Source organism: Pelobates fuscus, chromosome 6 (assembly GCF_036172605.1).
Source record: "Pelobates fuscus isolate aPelFus1 chromosome 6, aPelFus1.pri, whole genome shotgun sequence".
Classification (NCBI taxonomy): domain Eukaryota; kingdom Metazoa; phylum Chordata; class Amphibia; order Anura; family Pelobatidae; genus Pelobates; species Pelobates fuscus.
In genome coordinates this window covers 289,845,378-289,873,212 of record NC_086322.1, presented here as the reverse complement: position 1 = coordinate 289,873,212, position 27,835 = coordinate 289,845,378, and the positions used below count along the sequence as shown (strand labels likewise).

The window sequence follows — 27,835 nt, the reverse complement described above, 5'->3', positions numbered from 1 at the left end:
ACTAGATGGGCCGAATGGTTCTTATCTGCCGTCACATTCTATGTTTCTATGTTTCTTTCCTAGGGACAATGTGCAGGAAGCAGACATACTGCTTTTTTGTTTCGATGGACACAACAAGCATGATTTCTCCTAAGCAAAATATACACCAAGAATTTGACGCAGTTTGGGGCCCACATCTGTCTTTAAAACAAACACAAAAAATACAACAGCAACAACATGAAACAAATACATTGTATTGAACATAAAGAACATCCAGGTTTTACTTTTCTGATACAATATCTCCTGTCAATGCTCGGTATTAAATATATTAAAACCAGCTTAGTGTGTTAGATTTGACTCCAGAATAGCACATGTTATTGCTGCAGACACCTCCATAACTAGGCGGACAAGCAGAGCAAGGTCTTCCCAACTTATACGGTGCTTCGCCTATCCAGTTTCCCCTACAAAACAAAAAAACAACAGATATCAATATAAATCAACTGCTATATATAACACAGTATTTGCTAAAGTATGTCGGGAAAAAATTGAAATGAATTTTAAATTTTAGGCCAAGTGGTAAAACCAAAAACAGTTGACTTGTAGGATCTTTCTTTGAATTCAGAATAATTCTAACTTTGAATAACCCTGATTAATAAATAAAACAAGGTGAGTTTGTTTACCCAACACAGTCATTGTCGACAGGTAATTATTGTGTCACTAGTGATAACGTTGTATGAGTGTAGCCAGTCCGTAACTCTGCCCCCACACATACAGCATGACCCAAATTGTCCCTGTCCTTTGTAATGTCACTAGCCCTCCCTGTCACTCCCCATGCTACTAGTCCCTCTATCCTTCGCCATGTCACAAGCCATCCCTGTCCTTCTTCATGTGACTAGCGGTTCCTGTCCTTCCCCATGTCACTAGTGTAGAATGTAATTCCCTATGTTACTAGACCCGCTATTCTTCCCCATGTCACTAGTGTATAATGTAATTCCCTATGTTACTAGACCTTCTATTCTTCCCCATGTCACTAGTGTATAATGTAATTCCCTATGTTACTAGACCCTCTATTCTTCCCCATGTCACTAGTGTATAATGTAATTCCCTATGTTACTAGACCTTCTATTCTTCCCCATGTCACTAGTGTATAATGTAATTCCCTATGTTACTAGACCCTCTATTCTTCCCCATGTCACTAGTGTATAATGTAATTCCCTATGTTACTAGACCCGCTATTCTTCCCCATGTCACTAGTGTATAATGTAATTCCCTATGTTACTAGACCTTCTATTCTTCCCCATGTCACTAGTGTATAATGTAATTCCCTATGTTACTAGACCCTCTATTCTTCCCCATGTCACTAGTGTATAATGTAATTCCCTATGTTACTAGACCCTCTATTCTTCCCCATGTCACTAGTGTATAATGTAATTCCCTATGTTACTAGACCCTCTGTTCTTTCCCATATCGCAATTACACCTGTGCATCACCATGTCATTAACCATCACTGTCCTTTCCCATGTCACTAGCCCTCCTTGATCTTCCTCATATAACTAGCCCTCCCTGTGATTTCCCATGTCACTAGCCCTTTCTGTTCTTTCCCAAATCACAAGCCCTCCTTGATCTTCCTCATGTCCCCAGCCCTCCCTGTCCTGTCCTTTCCCATGTCACTAGCCTTCCTTGATCTTCCTCATATCACTAGCCCTCCCTGTCCTTTCCCATATCACTAGACCTCCCTGTCTTTTCCCATGTCACTAGCCCTCTCTGTCCTATCCCATGCCACTAGCCCTCCCTGTCCTTTCCCATGTCACTAGCCCTCTCTGTCCTATCCCATGTCACTAGCCCTCTCTGTCCTATCCCATGTCACTAGCCCTCTCTGTCCTATCCCATGTCACTAGCCATCTCGGTCCTTTCCCATGTCACTAGCCCTCCCTCTTCTTTCCCATGTCACTAGCCCTCCTTAATCTTCCTAATATAACTAGCCCTCCCTGTCCTTTCCCATGTCACTAGCCCTCTTTGATCTTCCTAATATAACTAGCCCTCCCTGTCCTTCTCATATCACTAGCCCTCCCTGTCCTTTCCCATGTCACTAGCCCTCCCTGTTCTATCCCATGTCACTAGCCCTCCTTGATTGTCCTCATATAACTAGCCCTCCCTGTTCTATCCCATGTCACTAGCCCTCCCTGTCCTTTCCCATGTCACTAGCCCTCCCTGTTCTATCCCATGTCACTAGCCCTCCTTGATCGTCCTCATATAACTAGCCCTCCCTGTCCTTTCCCATGTCACTAGCCTTCCTGTCCTTTCCCATATCACTAGCCTTCCTGTCCTTTCCCATGTCACTAGCCCTCCCTGTCCTTTCCCATGTCACTAGCCTTCCTGTCCTTTCCCATGTCACTAGCCTTCCTGTCCTTTCCCATGTCACTAGCCTTCCTGTCCTTTCCCATGTCACTAGCCTTCCTGTCCTTTCCAATGTCACTAGCCTTCCTGTCCTTTCCCATGTCACTAGCCCTCCCTGTCCTTTCCCATGTCACTAGCCTTCCTGTCCTTTCCCATGTCACTAGCCTTCCTGTCCTTTCCCATGTCACTAGCCTTCCTGTCCTTTCCAATGTCACTAGCCTTCCTGTCCTTTCCCATGTCACTAGCCTTCCTGTCCTTTCCCATGTCACTAGCCTTCCTGTCCTTTCCCATATCACTAGCCTTCCTGTCCTTTCCCGTGTCACTAGCCTTCCTGTCCTTTCCAATGTCACTAGCCCTTCCTGTCCTTTCCACTGTTCTTTGCTCTCCTTGATCTTTCTCATATCACTAGCCCTCTCTGCCCTTTTCCAAAATCGTTGCTTTTGATTAAACCTGAGTATCGTACACACACATATAACATCACAAAACCAGGTCTAGAACTGTGTGAATCAAATGAATGAATGATCTAGTAGTGACCTTTGACTCTTCTAGTAAACTGACTGCTAAACTCCCCAGTATAAACTGGCATTTGTCTAGACCAAATGTTCCCAAAAAAATATTTTAGAAAAGCTGTAGTGAATTCCTATTAAAATATGTAGGAAACCCCAGTGATTTTGTGGCAAGCAATAGAATGTGCTGTCTGTAGTTATGGTCAGTAAAGCTGACTTAACTCCCAGTTTTAACAAGTTAATTTATACAGAGCTTTCTTAGTGACCGTGAAATCAGAAAGGCTGTTTGGATTGTGGTCAATACACCATGTTATTCATCTTGCAAGTCGGTGGTTATAATTAATACTTTTCAGTATACCAAAGACAAACCTCTGTACACTATAAAGATCCATTCATTCAGAGGGTATTAAAGCTAAGCCAGTATTTGCTAAAAGGTCCCAAATTTAGATACTGAGTCAGCAGGAGGTTGGTGGGTGGTTTCAGGTTAGGTACTGGTCCAAATCGTGGGCCAGCAGTATAGTGAGTGATCTCATATGTTTATAGAACACTACTAGTGCAATATAAAATGAAAATACTGACAAAAATGTTATTCAAATGTGCTCACCTAGGATATTACATTATCAGTGTTATTCGCCAACATGAGAATTCGAGGTGGATTTCAACTTTAAGGTCAAAATAGCTGAATAGAAATCCGTGCCAAAGCTTCTCTTTTGAAAATGTTTTACTGATACAACATTGATTTAAATCTCATTAATACAAAGTGTGACCAAGTGATTAAATAATTTTCTTTAAGGGGGGGCGGGGCCTGCTAGCCAAGATGGCCAGACGTGCTTACTGAGGGCTCTTGCACCAGCAGGCACAAAAACGACCATCCTGACCACCCAAACGCTGCCAGCTACACGAGACACCCAGAAAATGAAACAGGACCACTCGGGGAATAGAAAGGTACCCGTCCTGCACCAAAACATGCAACAAGCACCTGCACCAGCCACGCGGCCTACACCGGAGCGGAGCCCGAGGCCTGGGGGAAGCGGCCGACCCCACGGCACGGGACCAGCTCAGACACGGCAATCGAACACTGCCCTGCTGCCCCCCCCTCTGGACCGGCGGGGGTTATCCCGGTCCTCGCGGGGGTCGATCACCCCAGTAAAGCAGCTCGAACAAGCGACTGAACCTGCAGCCGAGCGGGAATATGGGGGCCCAAGCAAGATGGCGGCGCGGACGCGCCTGGCGCCAAATCGCACCCTCACTACACCACCCAAGCACGCCCTGGAGTTCTTTCACAGGCTCTGTGCCAACATGGGGACAAAATTCTGCACCCAGGGTCAGCGCTACCACCGGGTGCTGAGGGAAACGGCAGCATGGATTCGCCCGGCTACCCGACGCCTCCTAAGCAGATACCCACCACGAGCCTCCAGACGGAGAAAAAACTGGAGACCGGAACGGCGGGAAATGGCGGCATGCCCCCCAGACCCCGGCACTCGCCCTCACACACACCAGAGCGAGACCACCAAGCCTGCCCGACCTACTCACCACTCAGCGGCATCGGAATCATCCGACCAACGAAGCACACCTCACACTCCCGGACGAGTGACTCACCGCAATGCATCACAGCACCCTACCAGTGACAGACACAGGCGGAGAGACCTCCCCCCAAGACCTGCGGGTGACAGAATAGAACCGTGGCACCAACTTTACCATTGTACCCGGCCCACCTGCCTAGCCTCCAGAACCGGCATTGGCTAACCAAGGTGGACTGCACCAGAGACGGACTATGCTTCTACACGCCCGTGAGCGGTGATAAAGCATAATCCTAATGTACATGCCGCTATTAATGTACTGTTCCTATGCCCATTATTACCTCAGCCTGCTAATGTAGAATGCACTACTTATACCGTTACACTTTGTTTTTGCTCGTTAGTCAAGCTCCTTACCTATGTTCTGCTTAGCACTTCTCACGATACAAGCCCAAATGCCTGGTACTAGACACGTGTACCTCACCTGATACAGGCACAAACCATACAGGCACACGTTCTACCTAATCGATAGCTGAAGTATATCTTGCATCTAACACACACAACATCTCCACATGCATTTTTTATTAACACTATTAGCATATTGTTAGTATGTTTAGCCAGAAGCATGTTTGCTTTTTCATTCGACTGACATGTTATTTCTCCTACTTTTAAAAAATGTGCAAATGTTGATTCTGTCATGCCGATGTCACATTTTATCATATCCTGCCTTGCACGCAGCTACTGTCGTGGCAATACAGGCTCATATGTACTCGCTTGCATACTAACCATAAAGATTGTCAGCCGTAGTACTCACCACAGTTGTCAATACATGCGAGACTTATTGTTTAACCAGCTAGCATTATTATATCAGTTTAGCATTCTCCGGTGGAGATTACACACTTGAATAGTCCACTACTATTAGGCTTAAACTACAATAGGCTCTATCAATAGATACTGTCTCAATGTGAAAAATGCCTAGGTGCATCAACTACAGGCTGCAGTTAAAAAAAAAAAAAAAAAAACTTCACCGTATCAGCCTGATCATTTAGATAGCAAGGTACAACTGTCTTACTCGCGTTGTTATCGTTTACCCTCGCACTGACTAAACCTGATTATAGCGTAAATTTACATTTAAAATCAAAACCATACTGTCATAATTCTTGAAGCCTGAACATGTTGTAAAAATGTACCTACTAACCATCTAAACAATGTAAACCTTTTATTTTATTATTACAAAAAAGTGCAAGATTTACTGTTTACCCCTATGTTCCAACTGTTCGTAATGTGCTAGAGGACTGCCTTTGGGGTACCTCATAAGCAACTGTTATCATCATACGCACTACAAAAATAAAGAATTATAAAAAAAAAAAAAAAAAAAAAAATAATTTTCTTTAAAATGAACTATTCTAAAGAAATTTGCTATGCATGAACACTCAGGGCTAGACTGATGGAAATGGGCAGGGTGACTTGGAGGAGGCTGTTAATGTGAAGATAATGTTAAAGCCATCACAAACCAGAGCCAGCACAAAACAGAATTAGCAGTTTATTATTAGCTAAACTTTTAATTGTATTTTGTTTGCTTTTTTCGTTGGTGAAATTTTAAGGTTTTTATTGTTTTTCTTGTGATCAAATGAAAATGGTTAGAGGGTACAGAAAGGAAAAAAGGGGAGGAAGGAGGGGGCACTGATACATCTTGCAACATTTACCATTTTTGCATGCATCAATATAACGTCTCAACATAACATCTCAAGACAGGCTCATGTACTTAGTTTAGTGGTATTGTGGAGACAGACTCAGTCACTGAGGGTAGTGGTGTTGTGGAGACACGTTCAGGCACTGAGGGTAGTGGTGTTGTGGAGACAGGCTCAGGCACCGAGTGTAGTGGTGTTGTGGAGATAGGTTCAGGCACCGAGTGTAGTGGTGTTGTGGAGACAGGCTCAGGCACCGAGTGTAGTGGTGTTGTGGAGATAGGTTCAGGCACCGAGTGTAGTGGTGTTGTGGAGACAGGCTCAGGCACCGAGTGTAGTGGTGTTGTGGAGATAGTTTCAGGCACCGAGTGTAGTGGTGTTGTGGAGATAGTTTCAGGCACCGAGTGTAGTGGTATTATGGAGACAGACTTGGAAAGTAGTTGTTGGGGGATTCTATCATAAGAGGTGTGGAGCTGGACAATAGTCGTCTTGTGAGATGTCTTCCTGGAGCTACTGCTCACAGAGACAGGAGACGTATTTGTAATATTATTAAGCGAGCAAAACAGGAAGGGGAATTGGATGTACTTGTCCATCTAGGGACAAATGACTTGGTTTGCAATGAGGTTTCAGACGTAAATGAAGTATTTCATTTTTTTTCCAATGATATACGGCAGGTTGCTTCCACGCTGTCATTCTCTGAAGTTCGGCCTGTGCATAACACTCAGAACGACAGGCAGATGTGTATTAGGGACTTTAACCTGTGGCTTGGTGAATGGTGTCGGTAGTAAGGATTTGGCTTCATTTCTCATGGTAGCTCTGTTTGGAATGGAAATACACCGTACAAAAAAGATGGTTTGCATCTTTCTCAAAATGGAACAAATGTGCTCAGTGAGCAGTTCAGATGTTTTGCTAGGATGTATTTAAACTAGGAGGGGGGGGCAAAACTTTGATAAAATATCAATCCAATTTCCCCCCTACAACAAGGACAGAAGGTGTCTGTAGCAAGTGTGTTAAAAAATTACAAGCTACATTATATGTCTACAAATGCTCGCAGTTCAGGGAATAAGATCCATGAACTCGTGGCAAAAATGGCAACTGATAATGTAGATTTAGTCGCTGTTACTGAGACATGGTATAATGAGAAAAATGACTGGGAAAAAATGACTAGCAGGGGGTGGCCCTGTATATGAAGGATAGCAAGAAATGTAGCCTAATAAAAGTTAGTGAGGCGAACATAGAGTCCGTTTGGGTTACGTTAGAATTTGGTCATAACACAGTAATTCATGTAGGCCGCAGGACAAATAGAAGAGTTAGATAATCTACTAGTTGAGGAAATAGCTAAAATGACTATGAAGGGGGAAGTTATCATCATTGGTGACTTTAATCTTCCTGATGTGAAATGGAAAACCAAAATAGCTGCTTGTGCCAGGAGCACACATATTCTAAACTCCCTACTGGGATTGTCTCTAAAACAAGTCTCGGAGGAGCAAACACGTAAGGAGGCCATACTAGATTTAGTGTTAACAAATGGAGATTTTGTATCAGATATTACTGTAGGTGAAAGTTTAGGATCCAGTGATCATCAGTCAGTGTGGTTTAATATAAGAACAGTGACTGAGTCACACCACACAAAAACAAAAGTTTTAGACTTTAGAAAAAATACTTTTATAAAATAAGAATATGTGTAAAGGAGTCATTATCAGACTGGAGCAATTCAAATTGAGTCCAAGAGAAATGGGATTATTGAAAAGTTGAACTGCTGAAGCAAACAGAAAATTGCATTAGGCCTGTCAGTAAAAGAAAAAAAAAATTAATAAACCACTGTGGTACTCCGCAGAAGTGGCCAAAATAATAAAATACAAAAAGTTAGTAATTATAAAAGAACCCAGAGTGAGGAAGATAGACTGATCTATACGATTAGGCAAAAAGAGGCTAAGCAAGTTATAAGACTTTCCAAAGTACACACACAGAGGAGAAAATAGCACAGTCGGCAAAGGGAAAAAACTTTTTTTTAGATACATAAACGAGAAAAGGAAAGATAAACAAGGATTAGTTAGATTAAAATCAAAAGAAGGAAGGTATGTAGAAGAGGATAAAGGTCTAGCTAACTGCCTCAATAAATATTTTTGTTCAGTATTTACAGGTGAAAATTAAGGAAAGGGGCCTCAGGAAAAATGACAAATGAGTCATTTGTTACATGTGAGTTACAGTAAGTTCGGTAAGTTGTGCTCTTTTTGTAAGTCTGAGAAGGGCACAATGCCGTGTTGGCGCATCAGAGAGTTAATTGAGGAAATACCAGCTTTGTTCCAGGTGTGCAAGGTTAGCCATGGGCTGACCGCCTTGAGGGACATAAGCGGAGCGAATGGGTGGAATTTGAGGTAGGCACCGTGTGTACTTTGGAAGAGGTCACAGTGGTATATTGGAAATGTTGTGGTTGGGAATAACTGTGGTGTAGTAGGACGTAATGATTTGGGGGTCAACATAATCTCCTTTATTTACCCTCCAGTGTATCTCTCATTTTCCATGTCAACCCATTGTACTGTTTGGTAAGGCGTATGTAACCTCACTACTGCTTCTAAATGGGTAGCTTTATAGTAAGCATATATGTTAGGTAGGCCTATCCCTCCCTCCATCATGTATCTTTGTAAGAGATGTGCAGGGAGTCTCGGTTTACGGGAGTCCCATATGAAAGCTGAGAGAAGCGTTTGTATTTGTTTGCAGAACGATAGGGGTGCACGGATTGGTAACATGCGGAAGACATATAAGATCTTCGGGAGTATGACCATTTTAATTGTGTTTGTTTTCCCTAGCCACGATATTTTACCCACTTTCCATTTAAGGAATTCTTCTTTACACATCGTGAGCAGTGGTTTAAAATTATAATTAAACATCTTATCAGCCGTAGGTGCCAGTTTTATTCCCAGATACGTGATGTGTTTAGTACTCCAGTCAAACTTATGAGATTGTTGAAGGGTGTGTACTCTTTGTGTAGATAGGCCTATTTGTAGTGCTTGTGTCTTGTTCTGATTTAATTTATAGTACGAGACTGTCCCATATGATTCCAGAAGGGATAGGAGTGCTGGTAGGGATGTGTCCACTTTGCTCGATGTTAATAAAATATCGTCAGTGAATAAGGACAACCAATATTCCTTTTTACCAATAGTAATCCCCTTAATTTCCGTGTGGGCTCTGATTTTGTGCGCTAAAGGCTCCAATGACAAGATAAACAGAAGTGGGAACGAAGGGCACCTCTGTCTGGTACCGTTTGTGATGTTAAAGGGTGTGGAGACAAATCCTGCATTAGACACTTGGGCTTTTGGATCATTGTAAAGGGCCATAGTGCCTGCAATAAAAGATAGAGGGAAGCCAAAAGGCAACAGCACCTCTTCCATGTATTTCCAATTCATCCTGTCGAAGGCCTTCTCCGCATCTAGTGCTAGGAGAAGACCTTCACTTTGCCCCAAATTTATGTGAGATAGTATATTCATAATTTTCCTGGCATTATCGGAACCCTGTCTATTTTTCACGAATCCTTATTGGTCGTTGTGCGTAAATGATGGGAGAATTTTGGCCAGGCAATTTGCCAGCATTTTAGCATACAATTTAATATTAATGTTTAACAGGGAAATGGGTCGGAAATTCTGGCAGTTGGTGGGGGGGTTTATCTGGCTTCGGGAGAGTAGAGATGTGCGGCCCAAGCATGTCACTTGGGATTTTCCCTGAGGAGTAGCATGAATTGAATAAAATTGTTAGGTGGGGGGTGAGGATGTCTACGTATTTTTGGTAGTATAAATTTGTGTAGCCGTTTGGCCCTTTTGAATGGCTTTTGAATGGCTTGTTAAGCCTTAAGGTGTATGTGTTATGGTACACACAAGTTTATTTAGTTTAAATACACATTTAATTTTATCTATTTGTTGGTCTAGCAGATCCCCTAGGAAATGTATAGACTAGGAGAAAAAAACTATTTAAAAATACCCTTCACCTGTCAATCAATTTATCATCATAGAGTTAATATGCACCTCCACTCTGAAGAACTGACTGACATGGGAAAGCAGAAAAACCCTCGTATAGGTGGTTCTCCTGATCTCTGACAAAGCGGCCCCACTATATGATGCAGACACTGATGCATTAGCAATAAAGCAGAGTCACTTTCTCAGACTGCTGGGTTTAGAGAAGTCAAGCAAACTTTTAGGCTAAAATAAAAAAATTTAAAACAGTTGGTTTTGACCAAAAATGCAAAAATGCATGGAACAAAAAAAAAAGTTTATAAAAATCTAGGAAAAGGACAATTGTTGGTTGGAAAAAAAGAGGCATACGTACTTTATTGAATAATTGCACACCAAATATACAGCTTGTCTCCATGTACTTCCCCAGACATTAATATTGGAGCAGGTATTGATGGCACAACCTATTCTGTTTGAAGATGCCCAGACCATCTGAAATAGAGAAATTTGAAATCAAGAAAGTCAAGAAGCAATTAATTACATAGACCATCTAATCAGAGAGCCCATCCAACATCCAGCCCAACCATATGTATTTCTCAACCAGTATAGGGACAAACCATTCTGATAATGAATCCAAATTCCAGACCAACCATTCTAAAATCTAAGTCAGGCGTAGGCAACCTCCGGCACTCCAGATGTTGTGGACTACATCTCCCATGATGTTTACCAACATCATGCCTGTAAGGACATTATGGGAGATGTAGTCCACAACATCTGAGGTGCCGAAAGTTGCCTACCTTTGATCTAACTCAATACACAAACTATTCAAGCATTCAGACATCTCATACCTTAACCAGACCAATTATTCTCCCAGTCCAACCATCCACATTTCCCAGCCAATACCCTTAATTATGATAGTCCGGAATTACCAGACCAAACATTCTCATAGCAGGTAAAGTGAGATCCGGAAGCTGTTTACATTACCTGCTATAAAGTATTAGAAGAGTAATGTTGCAACTCTGTCTTCGAGCATCTTGTACAGATTGCTAGCCTTTCAACCAATTCTTCATCAGTCAATACACATGAGGTTTTCATCTACCCATAAACACAAGTACTCCCTTTAGGAAAAAATACAAATAAGGCTATTTCTAGCCTTATTTGACCCTATTTTCAAATTTCTTTCATAAAATATACTTTCGGTTCTCATTTGTCAGAGTTCAGATTTCACGCCTTGTAATTAGCCACAGACAGTCAGTATTTCTTTGCTACTGACAGTTAATTTCCCGTTTGGCCCTGTGTTTCGGTAGACGACTACCAGCTACACTGAGATTTGCTGGTGTTTGATGAAAGAGAGCATTTTCTGACAGGCTTGCCTGATCGCCGCACAATTTATAGGCCATAGCTTAGCAACCGACTCATTTTTTTAAAGCGTATGTTTTTAACACCAGAGAGGGGATAGACATTGAGAACAAATCCAATGGAAAACATTTAGGTAACACGGGTGGGTGATCTGACAATAAATGCCAATAGCAGAATATCAGTGCCAAAGGCTGATAAAAGTCTGTATTTATAGTGAATTATTAGAAAGCAAAACAGGGTCATTTGTGCAATATTCCAGATAGGATGCATAAGGTTAACAGTGTGTTACAGGAAAATGATCTGCAGACATCTTTTATAGCCCAAATTTCATGGCATGGCAACAATAGTCAGGTGCACACAAAAGATTTCTCCTGACCGGCCTGCTGACCACTCAAGGCCACATCTTAGTCACCTATAGGCACAATTCTCAAGCCCCTACCATCTATTCCCTTGCCCTTCAGGTTAATGACCTATCAGCAGCAGAATTTTAAATTTAAGGGAAAGAAAGAACATTTGTGGGACCAGGGAATCACTCCTAAACATAGGGGACCACTCTGGATCTCCTATCCAAAAATACTTTTTTAACTTACATATCTGCACATGTGCTTTTACCCAGACACCCTAACAGTGTGGAGCACCTAGTGAGAGGGACATTAGCATAGAAAAGTAAAACAGAGGGATTTGGGCCTAAATAGGGACTGCACCTCCTAAATAGGATCACTGGGGAGGCATGTCAGCACAAAAAAGTAATAGTTTAAATAAAAAATAAAAAAATTAGGCACCACAATCACTTTATATTAATGAAGCAAGCACATTTACAGTTCTTTCTTTTTAATTTTTTTAATGTATTTATTCTTTATGGAAATAATTGAAATAAATAGAGATTATATAATGTAAGAGAAATAATTACAGCAGAAAGACAACTATCTATTTGTAATATTCAAAATAGATGTCGCTTTATACAAATTAAAAAAGCCAAATACTCTGCTTGTATGAATTTTTATTTCAAAAATTATTTTTTTTGTGACATTTAGGGATTTTGTGGGGGTGGGGGAGAAATGTGTGCGAAGCGTTAAGTGTCCCCTTAAACGTGCAAGTACAAAATATAATATCTTCAATATATAATTTAATTGTGGATTTATTTACATATTATATATTTTATATGTATATAATATATACGTATATATATATATATATATATATATATTGCACTGGTGGGTAGGTGAATGTTTGGACTATAAATTTGCTGTTTGTAATTTTTATACTTGATAAAAGTCCAGTTAGTAAGGACAAAATTAGCATTTTGTTTGAATAAACGTTTATTCGTTGCGCTGTACAGGTGAGGGGTACTATACTGTCATCGCTTCTATCCACGCTGCATCGTAATTACTCAGAATTTATTTTACCGAAAGTTACACAAGCTGAACACGTCAATGAAAACTACCAAAAACCACAAAAACCAAAGACTATTTGCAGAAAATGAATTTTTATGTTAGTGAAATATTAGGAGAAGACATCAATTTAAAAAAAAAAATAAGGCCAATAAAGAAAGGGTTTTGGAATCCAGAGGAGCAGCTGTTGGAAAATAAATCCATCCAAAATAAACCGTGGAATGAATATGTCTGAAACGAGCCCTTTCATTACAAAATCTGCCGAGATGAGTGCGTCAGTGACAGTCGTGGTGAATTCCAGGTGCCGTTCGACTTGCCAAATATAATTCTGTAACGGTTAATTTTACACCTGATGTTATACGATATGCTGTTTGGAAAGTCTGGTGAAACAGACATTTTGACAGCTCAAATTAACGTGCGTGTGCGCTTTTTTAAATTTTCATTTTATTTCTTTGCTTTTTTTTTTATCAAGAGAGAATTATGAAAAAAAACACAGCTTTGTAGAACTGATCTGCCTACTTTGTTATCTTCACTACGTGGTGGACTTTTGACTTATAACATCAGTTCTATGGCGAACAGTGGTTGATTCTTCTCATGTAATACTTAAAGAGCACCCGTTACTTCCTAAGATAGTTAATATAATTTTTTACTTAATCCCTATAATTAACAATAAATGTGTTTGGGAGGTTTGAAAAACTAAAGTACATTAAGAAGTTGACAACTTTTTATCCTGCAACACGCAGCCTGACTGCCAGCATAGAGAAAACATAGGAGGAGAAACTAAATAACGTTTCGGTTTCAGCTCCTCATTTGCATTGTGTGCCTTGGCCGTGCCAGGACTGAACAGGATTGTGATGTAACTTACTTACTAAATATTTTATATAAATTTTAAAGAAATCTGAGCATGACAGGAAAAAGGTTAATACAAAATATAGAATATCACAAGCTATGGACTGTTAACATCTGACTGCAGTCTGAAGGTCACTGCGTTTAAATCTATAGCATGCATACTGCCATGGCCGCCTTCAGGGGGTACAGTCAGTCACTACATAACCTACACAAATACACACTACATCCTTATCCCACCTCACACTATGTTCCTGATACATACTGCATAACCTACACACTACATAGCTATCCCACCCAGCTGTGTATTTACCGCAAGGCTGACAAGGCATTTGACTTGGGCGGCCTTTGCAGGGGGAGGAAAAAAAAGCCGCCCCCAAATGCCCTGGCAAATGCCTTGCCAGCCTCTTGCCCTGGGGGACCAGAGAGCTGGCTTGCTGGCCACCTCAGGCCCCCAGAGGCTGGCATCTACCTGAGTTAGGTGGGCAGCGAGGGAGAACTGTCCCCTGAGCTCTCCCTGCTCAGCTCCCTCGTGCGCACCGCAGTGATGCCGAAGCTGGAATATGATGTCACTCCGGCATCACTGAGAGGTACGTGAGGGAGCTGAGCAGGAGGATCAGAGCTCCCTTGCCGCCTGCCGGAACTCTGCTCCTGTCTCCCCAACTGCTTGCCAGTCCAGCTAGCAGCAGCCCCAGTGGACCACAGGGAAAAATCCAAAATGCAAGCAAAAAAAAATTTGAGTGTCTTAGTGTATGTTTCTTAGTGAGTGTGTTAATGTGTGTGTTAGTGAGAGTGTGTGTGTTAGTGTGTGTCTGTTAGTGAGAGTGCGTGTGTCTGTTGGAGTGTGTGTATGTGTCTGTTAGAGTGTGTGTATGTGTCTGTTAGAGTGTGCGTGTGTCTGTTAGTGAGTGTGTGTTTGTCATTGAGAGTGTATATGTGTTTGTCAGTGAGTGTGTATGTATGTGTGTCTATCAGTGTGTGTATGTGTGTGTCAGTGTGTGTATCCATGTCTGTCACTGACAGTGTGTGTGTGTCTGTCAGTGAATGTGTGTGTCTGACACTGAGTGTATATATGCATGTCAGTGAGTGTGTATGTGTGTTTATCAGTGTGTATCTAAGCCTGTTAGGGAGTAAATGTGTGTCCCAGTGTGTGTGTGTGTGTGTGTGTGTGTGTGTGGATTACCCTCAACTGGTTTTATCAAAAAGGCATAACACGTAGGATGATCTTGTACTTAATGTTGAAAAAATTATTATATCGGTCAGCTACAAGACCCCTTGGTTTGATCATCAGGCACAAGTGTTATAGGAAACTAAAGGTCCCCAAAACAAATACACATCATTGCACTGGTTGTGGTGTAAATATGCTGTCCCTTTTTCTCTTACAATGCAAAACACTGGAGTTTCGAAAGGGCAATGTTCACCGAGAACACATCTACTGGCTGCCAAACAGACAGCCATTAGAGGCATTTCCTCTTAACCTTCAAGTTTCAAAGATCTTCAAATTCAGAGTCATCACGCACAACCAAACAAATCTGTTGGATTTAATGCTTCTATGAGAAGTACTGGAATGACGGAGCATTCTATGGGTCCACCATACTTCTATATGAGAAGTACTGGAATGACGGAGCATGTGCCACGGGTCCACCATACTTCTCTATGAGGAGCTTCTGCTTATACCAGAGATCATCGGGATTGCTGTCTCTCAGTTTTGGTTCTGGAATAAAGATAAGTTTAAAGTCTCTTTTTTTAGACTTTTTTTTTAGACGGTTTTACAATTAGCTGGGTGTTTTATACGTGTCCCATATCAGACGATTTCTCCATCTGTAAATTGCTCCTTCAGTAGCAAAGGACACAATGAGACAAATACAGAAAACATCTGTGATTGTGTGTTACGTGTTTAATAAGGAGAAGAAGAAAAAAATAAAGAAAAACGCACACCAGCTGCCATTTAACACTTGTCTGTCGAAGGTAAAAATGAAATGTGAGAGGAAAGCCTTCTTCCTCAGAAAATAAATATCTGGCCGTGAACGCAAACCTCGAGCAGAAGACGGTGCATGGAAAAATATTTAACTGCCTGCAGATGTAGGGAGAGGTGCCAGTGAAGGGGACAAAAGGTTAGGCTGAAGGCAAAATGTCTAGCAAATGTTACTAGAAGAGAATTTATAAGAAAGGTGTCAAAATTATGCAGAGCTTCTTGGAAAAGAGATTGAACTGTAGCCTGGACCATCATGGTGACAGTGAATGAATGAGAAAATTCTATCTTGCGACCTGGAATATTCCCCAGGTACAAGTCTATACAGGATATGCAAAGTTCGAGGAACTATTAATAACAAGATTATTCACCGAGTTGGGAAATTGTTGGCAATTGATCGTTTCCATTAGCAAATTGTAAGTCCTTAATGATATTTCTAAGTTTGTAAGAGATGGGATCAAAGGATACAATGTGTCAGCAGACCCATCAGTCCCTCTAGCTCTAATTCTAGAGACTTATAATTCAAGTTGTGAAACAGGCAATTAGCAACAGCATTGGAAGAGGTCATGTGTATTGGCCAAAAAGTATGCAATCAAGAGGATGCAGATACCATCACTTTTTATTACTATTACTTGCAATAGGCAGCCAGTGACGAAGCGCCAACTGACACTCTCAGCCTATGACCAACCACCAGGGCAAACCTTTATGGAGAAAGATTGCAGAAAACATTGCCGATGGGCGCCATTGGGACCAACTTCGGGCTTAAACTGTTTAAAAGAGATTTAAACCCTGAAAGTAAATTGTGCCCAGGTGCTCCTGCCAACACAACAACTTCATAGTAATGAAGTTTATTATGGGGGTGGAATTGGTTCTTTTATGCACTTTTGCCAATTGAGAAAATGCTTAAATATAGACCTCAAACGTTTATTTGTTGGATCTATATAACATGCGCACAGCAAGAGTATAGAAAGGATTCCTGTCAATGCCAGCCCTGAATTTCAACTTCCCAGGTCAATGGAATCAATACCAGTGAGCTGAGTAACAAGGTCAAAATGTAAGGATAGAACAATCGACACGACATCAACTCAGACTTTTAGCTATGCAAGGTCAATGGAATAAGTACTGTTATTGAGACAGGAATTTGTTTCATATATACCCTGGGACACAGCTGAAAATAGAGAGATTTTTACTTCATATTAATTATTATAAGTAGCAATTTTTTTTAACACTGTTTATTAAAGATATAAGTATTATAGACGCCCCCTTTTGGCCACATAGGGCACTGCCCCTACATCATACACAGAGTGAGGATCATGTGATATTTTGTTTCAATAGCAGCTGCACATATACCTTTATGCCTCTCTAAATATCTGAGGATAAACCGTCTAGGCCATCACTTGCTCCGTACCTGGGTGTAATGACTGCAGACTGAGCCACTGCATTTACTGGGGCAGCTGGGATTGCACTCTCGAGGATAAGGAAAGGAATAGTGCTGTCTTTCATCATACCACGCCTTCACGAGGTCTACGATAGAGCGATATCTAGACAAAATATCACGTTATATCATTTATCACTCTTAGAAAACTGTTCAAACAAGAGAACTTCCTCTTTTATGACTTTCTCAGAGAAACAAAATCACTTTTCATCACGCCTCAATCTTCCGTTAACAATCTCCTAGGATATTCATTGAATTTTAATTCAGATTTGAACACAATCAAAAGATAAGAGAGAGACTAATTTGGTTTATGGACAAGATGATTTTTGGGCAAAATATATGCGTGGGACTTCCATTACCGCATCTTGCCAATTTCCTTTACCCCACCATACACGATGGCTGATGGGAAAATACGTTTTAATGTGCAAAGTGAGCTAGTTCTTAATGGATTCATGAAGGTCCCTGTCATCTCGCCGGATTTTCAATAGATCTCAATTTTGTACTCCTCTACATGCGCAAGAGTGCAATACTGATGTGGCGCCTGTCACGGTAAAAATTAGCTGAAGACCAAAATGGCCTCACAAGTGACAATTCACTTAAAAAAATAAAAGAGCAATTCATTTTGAAAACAGGAACAGACATTTGTAATATTTTTTTGATTACCGTCAGGTCTATTTTCAAGAAAAAAGATTTAAAGATTTAAATTGTGAGCAATTTAAATAATAATGTATTACCTGCCCGAATGAATGGAGAGATTCTGACCTATAAATCGCATGAGTTGATTGGGCCCGTGATCCCATTTACATTGGTTCGCCCAGGATTCTGCAGACTTTGCCAATCTCTCATCCCATACCTTATAGTAACAAGAGAAAAAAAACATAAGAACGGACATTATTTGATGGACACAATCAGGGTTATTCACTGCATTATGAATTGTCAGGAAATCAACGTAAATTTTAAATTAATTTCACATTTTGGGACAAAATATTCAAACTTGAAAACATGTTTATGGCACATCCTGAGCATTATACAATTTCTTTTCAGTGCTGGTTTTTACTACCTCACTGGAAGACTATTCCAGGTATCCACTACCTTTTTGGAAAAGTAGTTACTTCACATTATGCCGTCAATCTTCCAATAAACTTGAAATCATGTCGCTTGTTCTGGTATTCAAAAATGCTTCCTTCTTTAACTTTTTAATCAGGTTTTTTTTTTTAATAATCTGTAGATTCTGGAGAATTCACTATAATTCACTAGGAAATGATTACTACTAGGGCCAAATAGCTGAGCCAGAAAAATTCAGGTCATCTATGTTCCTAGCACAGCTATGTTGATCTTAAAATATTTAACAATTCACAATCTAGTGAATAACTGTTTCTTAAAGCGATACTCCACTGCCCTCCCCACCCAAATTCCCCCCTTCCAAAAAACAAAAAACAAATCAAAATTGCTTTCCTATGGGGATTTAACTGATGCTGGATGTCCTCATGCAGAGCGTGAGGGCCTCCAGCGTCCCACAAGTTGCCTAGCAAGCAGGAAGTGCCTGTAGTGGCTGTCACAAAAACTACAATGTCTTGCATTGCAGGACTAAGTGGGATAGTAACACAGCGCCCAGACCACTTTAATGAGCTGAAGCGGTCTGGGTGCCTATAGTGTCCCTTTAAGTTTATAGTACATAAAACAGGTTAGTGCTTGTTGTTAAATATTATGTAAATAGTTTATAAAGCAGGTTAGATGCATGTTGTCTAATATTAAAGGATTACTCCGAGTCCATGCACCATGACCACTGACCAGTGAAATGAAGTGGTCATGGTGCCTGGAGTCCACATGTTTGCTATGAAAAGCTGCACATAAAGAGTTTAACTCCACTGCTACCTCAGGTAAGATGTAGTCAAGGGCAAATAAATGTATAAATTTTTAAAAAAAGAAAATGCTAACCCCCCACAGCCCTTATCCAACACCACAAACACACACAATGCATCCACTACTATATACACATGCTGGTGGACTTAGGGGTGGGCCGTGTGAGTGGACTCAGGGGCCAAGGCCTTAAGCTGTGTAGGGGGCCACAATATTTCTGATGGCAGCCCTGACCTCAATTGAGGTCAGTAGAGAAAGATTGAACTGCAGGAAGAACCTCAGAGCTCAAATATATGTGAGTTTTAGCTAGTTCTTCTCGGGGGGGGGGGAGTTATATGGAGGTGGGGGGGGCAGCATAGAAAGGATTACTCTAACCCTTTAACCAAAACCAAAGTTTTCTTAAAACACTGTTTTTTGGTTGGAGTACACCTTTAAAATGACATTACATAAAACTGTTAAGTAAATTGCATCACTGAAGACTCTACCCCTCCTCTTTCTGTCGGCAAATAAAAAAAAAAAGATAGGCTCCTGATAGCAGTTAAAACCTTTACCTCCTGTGAAATTGGTGAAATGCAATGATATGCCTTTAACAAGATGAATTGCGTGACAATGACAACTGGTCTGCATTCCGGTTTCTTGGCAAGCCTGCATGCCATTGTGATTAACAAAGCAACACAAACACGCTCACCTGACAGAGGGTGTAGCTCTTTCTTTTTTACAATGATAAGTAGATAAATAATGTCACATGTTAAAGGGACAGTTCCACCCACAGTGTTCTTTACTGAAGTGTTAAATGTATCCACAGAATTCTAAGTGAAGTTCTAATTTTATAACAAACCAATGAAAACAGAGGTGGCGAGAAAGATTATATTAATTTGGTTATTTAGCTGAAACATTGAAAGTTCACTTTGAATTTGCCATAGTTCGTATCGTTGTAAATAACTCCAGTGGATTTTCCAAATTTTGCAATTCTATTTAATTAAGTAGTTAGCACATTTTTTTTGCAAATAATCGAAATAGAAATAAATATTTAAAGGTTGCAAGAATAGTTTTGTTTTAAATTTCAGGCAATCAAGAGACATTTTAAGAGATCACACAGTGCTACGTAATACACACCACCAATGATAAGAACATATAGTCGTATTGGAAAGGATAAATGGCTAAAATAGTAAAGCACTGCGGGATATGTCGGTGGAATATAAAAGGTTTTTTATACCAATTTATTGAGCAACAGAAAAGTACAAAATACAACGCAGAATGTTCATATCTTAAATTTGTAATTGTAAAGTAGAATTTGACTAATAATATCAAAATGCCTTAGCTCTGTATTCTAAATGTAAAGTGTAATCTCCAGATATCCAACACCATAGCCACTTTAGTGATTTGAAGTGGTCGTGGTGCATCATTTTGCTATGTGCAACTCCAGCCCCAGCAGCGTCATTGGAGCATTGGATCTAGAGTTCTGGGCTGGATAATATCACATCTGTGAATATCTCTATGCACAGAGTTGCACTTATTGGTTTAAAGCGGTCAGCTGACGCTATCCGCCAGTTAATGGCTGCTGGGAAGGGCATCCAAATTCTGCAGCTCTGGAGAAGCAGAATTCACATCACTGGCCGCAGAGGATCCTTAGCGCAAGCGTGGACCCAGGTAAGAGGACAAACCATTGCAAAATAGTTTGCCTCATTACCAGAGATGGGGACAGGGTACTTCTGACACCATAACCACTACAGTGGGGTATAGTGGCTATAATGCTTGTAAAAAAAACTTAAAAATAATAAAAATAATTAGCAGAGCATTATGGTAGTATATCAATGGGGAGATAAAATGCAATTAATGTAGAGTTAATTTTAGAGCAATGGGTACAAGAAAAATCTAAAACATATGCCGTATTGTATTTTTATTACAACTATTATATAGAATAAGAATATAGGGTTTCTAGCATTTAAAACATATATCTTTATTTTCAACCAGTCTATTCTAAATAAAAACACTAGTTTGTCTTTAAATAATAATATAGAAAGGAAGGTGAGCTTTATTCAAATACCTGAGTCGATTTACATGCTGGCGGTGCTATGATTCTTAGTAACTTTTTATTAGAGTCCAATGGCGAGATACGAAAATAAATGTTTTTTAAGCTGTAAATGTGCAGATTGTATAAATGTATCACAGAGCTCCATTTGATTAAAAAACACAGTATTGTGCAGTGTGCATGTGTGTATTGCAGAGTTTAAAAATAAAGCATATTCAAGATAATTTAAAAAGATAAAATAGTTGGCCTTATGATGGTTAGAAATCAACACATTTCACCAGATTACTAAACTGACCACAAGGTGGCGCTATAATCTCATACTGCTGGTAACAAAAGAAACTAACAATCCAATCCAATACAAGTTGATATAAAAAGTTAATCATTTTATTAGTACACTTAGATTCAATAGCATTGTATAATTTGCATTTGCTTATTTTTTGTATGGAAGTAACTTCAAGAAGGCTTGTATATGTAAAATATAGAAAATCAATTATAGAGGCATTTAAAAAAAAAAAAAAAATCATTGTTAAGAGAACCAAGCCTCATCCTTTATTGTGAATGACAACTTTCTGGTAAAGTGTTCATTAATATAACTGTACAAAGGACAAAAGGCCATCCTTTCAGACTTGAAGAAAGGAGATTTTGCCTACAACAAACAATAAAGATGTGGAATTAAATGTCTAATGATGTGATTTCTTCACTATATGCACACATAACAGAATGTTGAAGAATATAATAGTTAGTATGTTTGGTAACAGCATGTCGGTCCAAGAAGAAATCTCTTTTTTTCTTATTTTGTAGCAAAATTGTAAATTGCTTCAAACTGTGTTTTTCATCTCCTCTTGGATCAACATTGAAAACAGAGATATGTTAAGAACATCATGGGTCCAAGTCTTTTTTTCTTTAAGTCTGTTTTACAATGTAACTATATTATATTTTCCCCCAAAGAGAAAACCTCATTAGGTTTTTGTTACAATTTAACAATTTCACAGAGTTTGTGAAAACGATACTTTTGCGGTTTCCACTCTTTAGTAACAATGTCTACTTCCAACATTTAAACTGAGTTGTTGGAAAGTTGCGATAACCTCGCTTGGAAAAGCGAGTAAAGATCTTGTTCCATTTGTATTTAAAAAAAACATCCGTTCTCTGCCAATGTGGTTTTGAACTGTCAAGTAAAAACTCATGTCTATACAACTCAATATTTGGCCAATACAACACATCACACAACGTTTCCCTATCATCTTTTCCGTATATCGACTAGTATAACATGACAGTCATTACATTTTACACAGCAGTTGTAAGATCTGGAGGCTATTGAAACAAGGGCAAATATTTGTACCCAAGAAGCTCATTTCACCAACCTTGACAGTTATATGTGGGATTACTACACATAATATGAGCACCATGTATTTTAGATTACTTGAAATAGTGAGCTGATTAGGGAGAGGATCTAATTTAGGTTTTCGAAGAGGACAGAGGAGAAAGAGGTTGATCATCTCTTACTATACAAACTCTTGACTGGTTTCAAAAAGACTACAATATGAAGAATACATTAAATCTTCCTGTATTACGGTTATTAATATGGCTATACCTGCAGAGCATCAAACTTTTTGAAATAGCTGCCTGTCAAGGTATGCAGACAATCATGGTGAACCCCTACGGGTAGAAAATGGAATTTAGGTGGTAAGGTCTTCTATGAATTAATTAGACCTAACAACTTGGTTTCAGATTTCGGCTCCTCCTGGGTCATCCAAATTCTGTGAGTCCGTAGGGGCCGTATGATGGAATCATGAAAAATCTGAGCAGCGTTGTTTGCTTTGTGATTTTGGAGTTTTGCTTGTGGCTCCCCAAAAAAAGGTTGATTGATGTTGAGGGGACAGCCAATAAATCAAATCAAATCAATCAATCAATCAATCAATCAATCAGATAAACGAATGAATAAATGGCTTGGAATGTAATAGTAACACCCCAGTCTATTAGGTGGGAATTTGGTCAACTGAATTCATACTGGAATTAACTTTAGTAAAAGAATGGAAACATGGGCCTATTATTGTACTGCAAAGTATATATATATATAAATATCAGTGGCGTACACACGACCCATGGGGCCCTGGTGCGAAAATTGATCCGTGGGCCCCCCGGCGGGGGGCAACTGGTCGCAGGGGTCACAGGGCAGATACACATACACTTAAAGGACCACTATAGACACCCAGATCACTTCAGCTCAATGAAGTGGTCTGGGTGCCAAGTCCCTCTAGTTTTAACCCTGCAGCTGAAAACATAGCAGTTTCAGAGAAACTGATATGTTTTACTGAGGGTTAATCCAGCCTCTAGCGGCTGTCTCACTGACAGCCGCTAGAGGCGCTTCCGTGATTCTCAATGTGAAAATCACAGTGAGAAGACGCTGGACGTCCATAGGAAAGCATTGAGTAATGCTTTCCCATGGGCGGTTTGAATGCGCGCGTGGCACTTGCCACGCAGGCGGAGCTGAGAGGCGGATCGGGGCGAAAGGATCCCCAGCGCCAATGGAGGCCGGCGCTGGAGAAAGGTAAGTGCTGAAGGGGTTTTAAACACACACACACACACTCTCACGAACAGACGCATACACACTAGCTAACAGACATACACATTTACTGACAGAGATATATTCAGTTACAGACATACATACACACTCACTGACAGACAGACACACATACACACTCACTTACAAAACATACACTCTCAGTGACAAACACACTCACTGACACCAAACAGACTCACTAACAGACACACACTAACAAACATACACAAACTTACACTCAGTAACACACACACACACACACACACACACACTCACTGACACACAAACTAACACACACACTGACACTCACTAGCAGACACACTCGATAGCAGACACACACTCGATTACAGACAAACACAAACTAACACACATAGTAAAACACACACAAAAACTAACACACTCACTGGCACTCACTAGCAGACACACACAGTAACACACACACTGACACACAAAAACCAACACTAACACACACGCACTCTAACACTAACACACAATGCAGTCTAACACTAACGCACACACTCTAACACTAACACACACACACACACACATGTTTCTTTAAAATTTAATCCCCCAGCCTCCTTACCTTTTGGAGAGCTGAGGGGATGCCCTGGGGTCCAGGGGTGCTGCTGAATGACGTCATATTCGGGCTCTGGCATCACTGCAGTGCGAGAGGGAGCTGGGGAGAGTGCTCCCTCGCGTGCCCGCCAGCCAGCCCACCTGCCCGGTGACACCAGGGCCAGCCTCGGGGTGCCCTGAGGGGGCCAACTCCTGGGCCCCCCAGGAGAAGAGGCTGGCCACACTGGCGTACATACCGGGTGGCAGGGCGGCCGGGCCCCCTGGTGGCAGCCGCGACCCCTGCTACCGTGGTATGTACGCCAGTGATATATATTTACATACACACATATAAATATTGTGCCTATATTTTGCAGTATAGCAATTAAAAAAAATAATAATAATAAAATAAAAAATAATATATATATATATATATATATATATATATATATATATATATATATATATAAATTTGACCTTTCCAAATCATTTGTATGGATGAAATTCAAAATTCAAATTCAGTAACCCAAACATAAAATGCCTTTTTTAGGACAAATTGATTCAGCCAAACCAATTATTTCCTCTGTGCACAAGTCTAAAATAAACATGACAGTTTGCTTATGGTCTACAGACAACAACTTTGAGACTCGTTAATAATGCAATTGCAGCTGGTTAATTGTCCCGTGAAAAAGCCCAGGGAGAGAAGAAACAAGCCAGAAAAAGTCTAGAAGAGCCGGAAGATCATGAAGGAAGACTTCACAGGACCATGTTCATTTTCATTTCCTCTGAAATAATTTAAGACAGATACTGCCAGTGCCCTGGTGATCTGGTATGACAACTACTGTCCTAATCTGTACTACCGACATACTGAATATTTCGAATTAATAAGTGAAGCGAGGGTGGCATTATAGGTCAATGTTGAATATTATAGTTACATAGTTACATAGGCTGAAAAGAGACTTGTGTCCATCAAGTTCAGCCTTCTTCACATCTGTTTTTGCTGTTGATCCAAATCAAGGGGAAAAAAAAAATTTAGAAGAGCTTCTAATTTTCCAAACTAGAAACAAACATCCTTCTTGACCCCAGAATGGACAAGAAGCTATTACCCCAATAATTTAAAATTATAGCCCTGAATATTATGTTTCGGCAAGTATTTATCCAATTGCTGTTTAAACATCTGTATGGACTCTGACAAAACCCCCTCTTCAGGCAGGGAATTCCACATCCTTATTGCTCTTACTGTAAAGAAAAACATTTCTTGACATATTGCCCACTCAGCTAACTAACCCTGTACATCTGGGTTCTCTCACACTGGCTCCTTGTCTTCCCACTACAGATATCAGCAGACCACCCTAGCTCTTGCCCAATCGAATAGTCCTTTTTGTACAACATGTACACATCACATGATTCTCACAACACCAAAATAAATGGTTACTAGACAGATGCACAACAAAAAAATGGAAGAAAATGTAGCCATGTTTTAATTAAACAATTACCACGGATGGAAACAGATGGAAATTCTCTGAAATGTAAGGAAGGAGTACTAATACCCTTAGGACTGGGGAGAAAATGACAAACTAATATGAACTAAAAAAAAACATAAAATAATTCCCAACATAAACAGATTTGGGAAATTGATGGGTTCACTCAAATGTAGCAGCGTCACTTTGAACGGAGTGTCAATTAATGTAATATTCACAGTGATTACTGCTATGCCAATGGCACAGCGGTACAGACAAAAAAGGTCAAATATAGGCAAGCACTAATTATAAATACAATGTTATTCACTATATAGTGACACAAAGTTATATTCGTTTTTGTCATGAGAATTAACCAATAACAAAAACTAACGGTGCAATAAATTACATTTTTTTTTTAAAGTTCATACATTCGCAAATCACAAACTCATATTTAGATTTATCATGAGAACCAACCAATAAAAAAAAAAACAATGGTGCAAGCTGTAGTGGTTATGGTGTTTGGACAGTACCTTTAACAAAACCAATACGGTGAGTTGCAAGGGCCTAAAATCGTTTGTTGGACTATGTTGGTTTGTTATATCAAAATTATAGCTTTATGAATAATCTTCACAAAGTACAGAGGACGTTGTACACCCTTAGTGAATAATAACCCAGGAATTAAGAGTAGCTGGTTGATATCATAGGAGACCTAGATGGTTCTAAGAGTTTCCAATCATTTTTATTCAAACCTCCATAACTTCCAAATTTTAAATATAAAAAAGAATTGACAACTAATACAGTTATAAGAGAGAAGGACGAATTACCTTATTAAATCCCTGTTAATGGTTAAAGAACAAATTATTATTAAAATGAAAGAAAAATAGTGACAAAAAAAGACTATGGCAGATGTCCCAAAAATTTAATATTTTTAACCAACGTATCCCAAAATGAGAACGAGACTTACCATATATTCCATATTAGCAGCTGGTGGAAACACCTTAGACCTGACTTGGTTGTGATAGTCCAATAGGGAAGTCATGTCTCTTGCGGAAATATAACGCTTTCTTCTATGTCTGGGAATCCCAAGCCCAAGCATGAGGTCAGTGGTGGAACTGTTGGAAGGATGCAGAAGTTCAGTAGACTTGGCCAGCACGAAGGTGTTCTCCAGTTGTAGTATCCAAAGGAGCAAGCCAGTGAGGTACCGATGAGTGTGCAACAGAGTCATTGCTACAGTCTGCTTAGCTGGCACGTTACCAATTGTTGCTTCTGTGTTTGGAGCTAAAATAAATAAATGTTAGGTCTCCAAGTGTACCACCTTCACAATGCAAGATCACACAATATATCACCTCCCTCTCTCAACTGGATTATTCAATGGCATGTAAGTCATTTGTATCATAAACATCTGTATGTTTTTAAATGTAAATTAAATCTCTTTATCAAGTAAGTAAATAAAATAAAATATATGCGCATGATAGCATGGGACACAGGAAACGTGTTAAGTTGCCAATGTTTCAACTTAAATCATTTTTCCCCCATATCTTCCACTTAAATGCAAATGCATTATATTAAACAAAAATCTTCAACATTAAAATTGTATATACATTTAAAATATGGCTTAAAAAAAATAAAATGTAAAGTAAACAAAATATCTATCTACCTATCTATCTACATACACATGCACATACATATTATATACATACACACAAAACACACACACAAACACACAAACACACATACTGTAAATGTGTGTGTCTGAATACTTAACAAAATACTGTATTAACAAAATACTATATAAATAATCAAATATTTAAAATTTAACGTAGCGTATGCAATTTGTAATCAGGAAATGTATCAATCAGCAGTCATGCATTTGTGCTAAACTACGCAACATGCAAGTATAACAAAAGTCTTACATCTGCTCCAAACGGCAGAACATTTAAAAAAAAATACACTAAGGAGAAAAAAAAGCAAACTGTGTTATATGATGTTACCTAATTTCATACAAAGTAAATGTGGAGTATCTATCTACATATATATATATAATTCAAATGCTAATATCTTATCTCTCTATGTCTAGGCAGTCCGTATTACAGCAGAGTACATACCTGAAACAGCTGGCAAAATTTAGCTGCAGACTGACAAATTGACCTTAGCAAATAACCTGTACATCCACATGCAGCGGGGAAGTTTAACTATGAGCCTTTGATGACATCTGAACTAAAATTTGCATTTTAACTCTTCCCTTTTGGATTGCCTTGACGTTAGGATAGTGCTATGATAGGTGATTTAAAGCCAACTTTCTGTTAGCAATCAGTGCAAGAAAGCATGTTTGTTAGG

The 27,835-nt window shown here is 39.8% G+C and overlaps 1 protein-coding gene across 1 annotated transcript; it reads right to left on the bottom strand.

Moving 5' to 3' along the window:
* R3HDML (R3H domain containing like) lies at positions 1 to 27,835 on the bottom strand. The gene is made up of 6 exons (XM_063425603.1): positions 27,604 to 27,835; positions 26,463 to 26,776; positions 17,769 to 17,887; positions 17,008 to 17,140; positions 10,408 to 10,523; positions 1 to 440 (listed from the first exon to the last, which is right to left on the bottom strand). The coding sequence occupies exons 2-6, from the start codon at positions 26,721 to 26,723 to the stop codon at positions 308 to 310; spliced, it is 762 nt and encodes a 253-aa protein (XP_063281673.1). The 5' UTR covers positions 26,724 to 26,776; positions 27,604 to 27,835; the 3' UTR covers positions 1 to 307.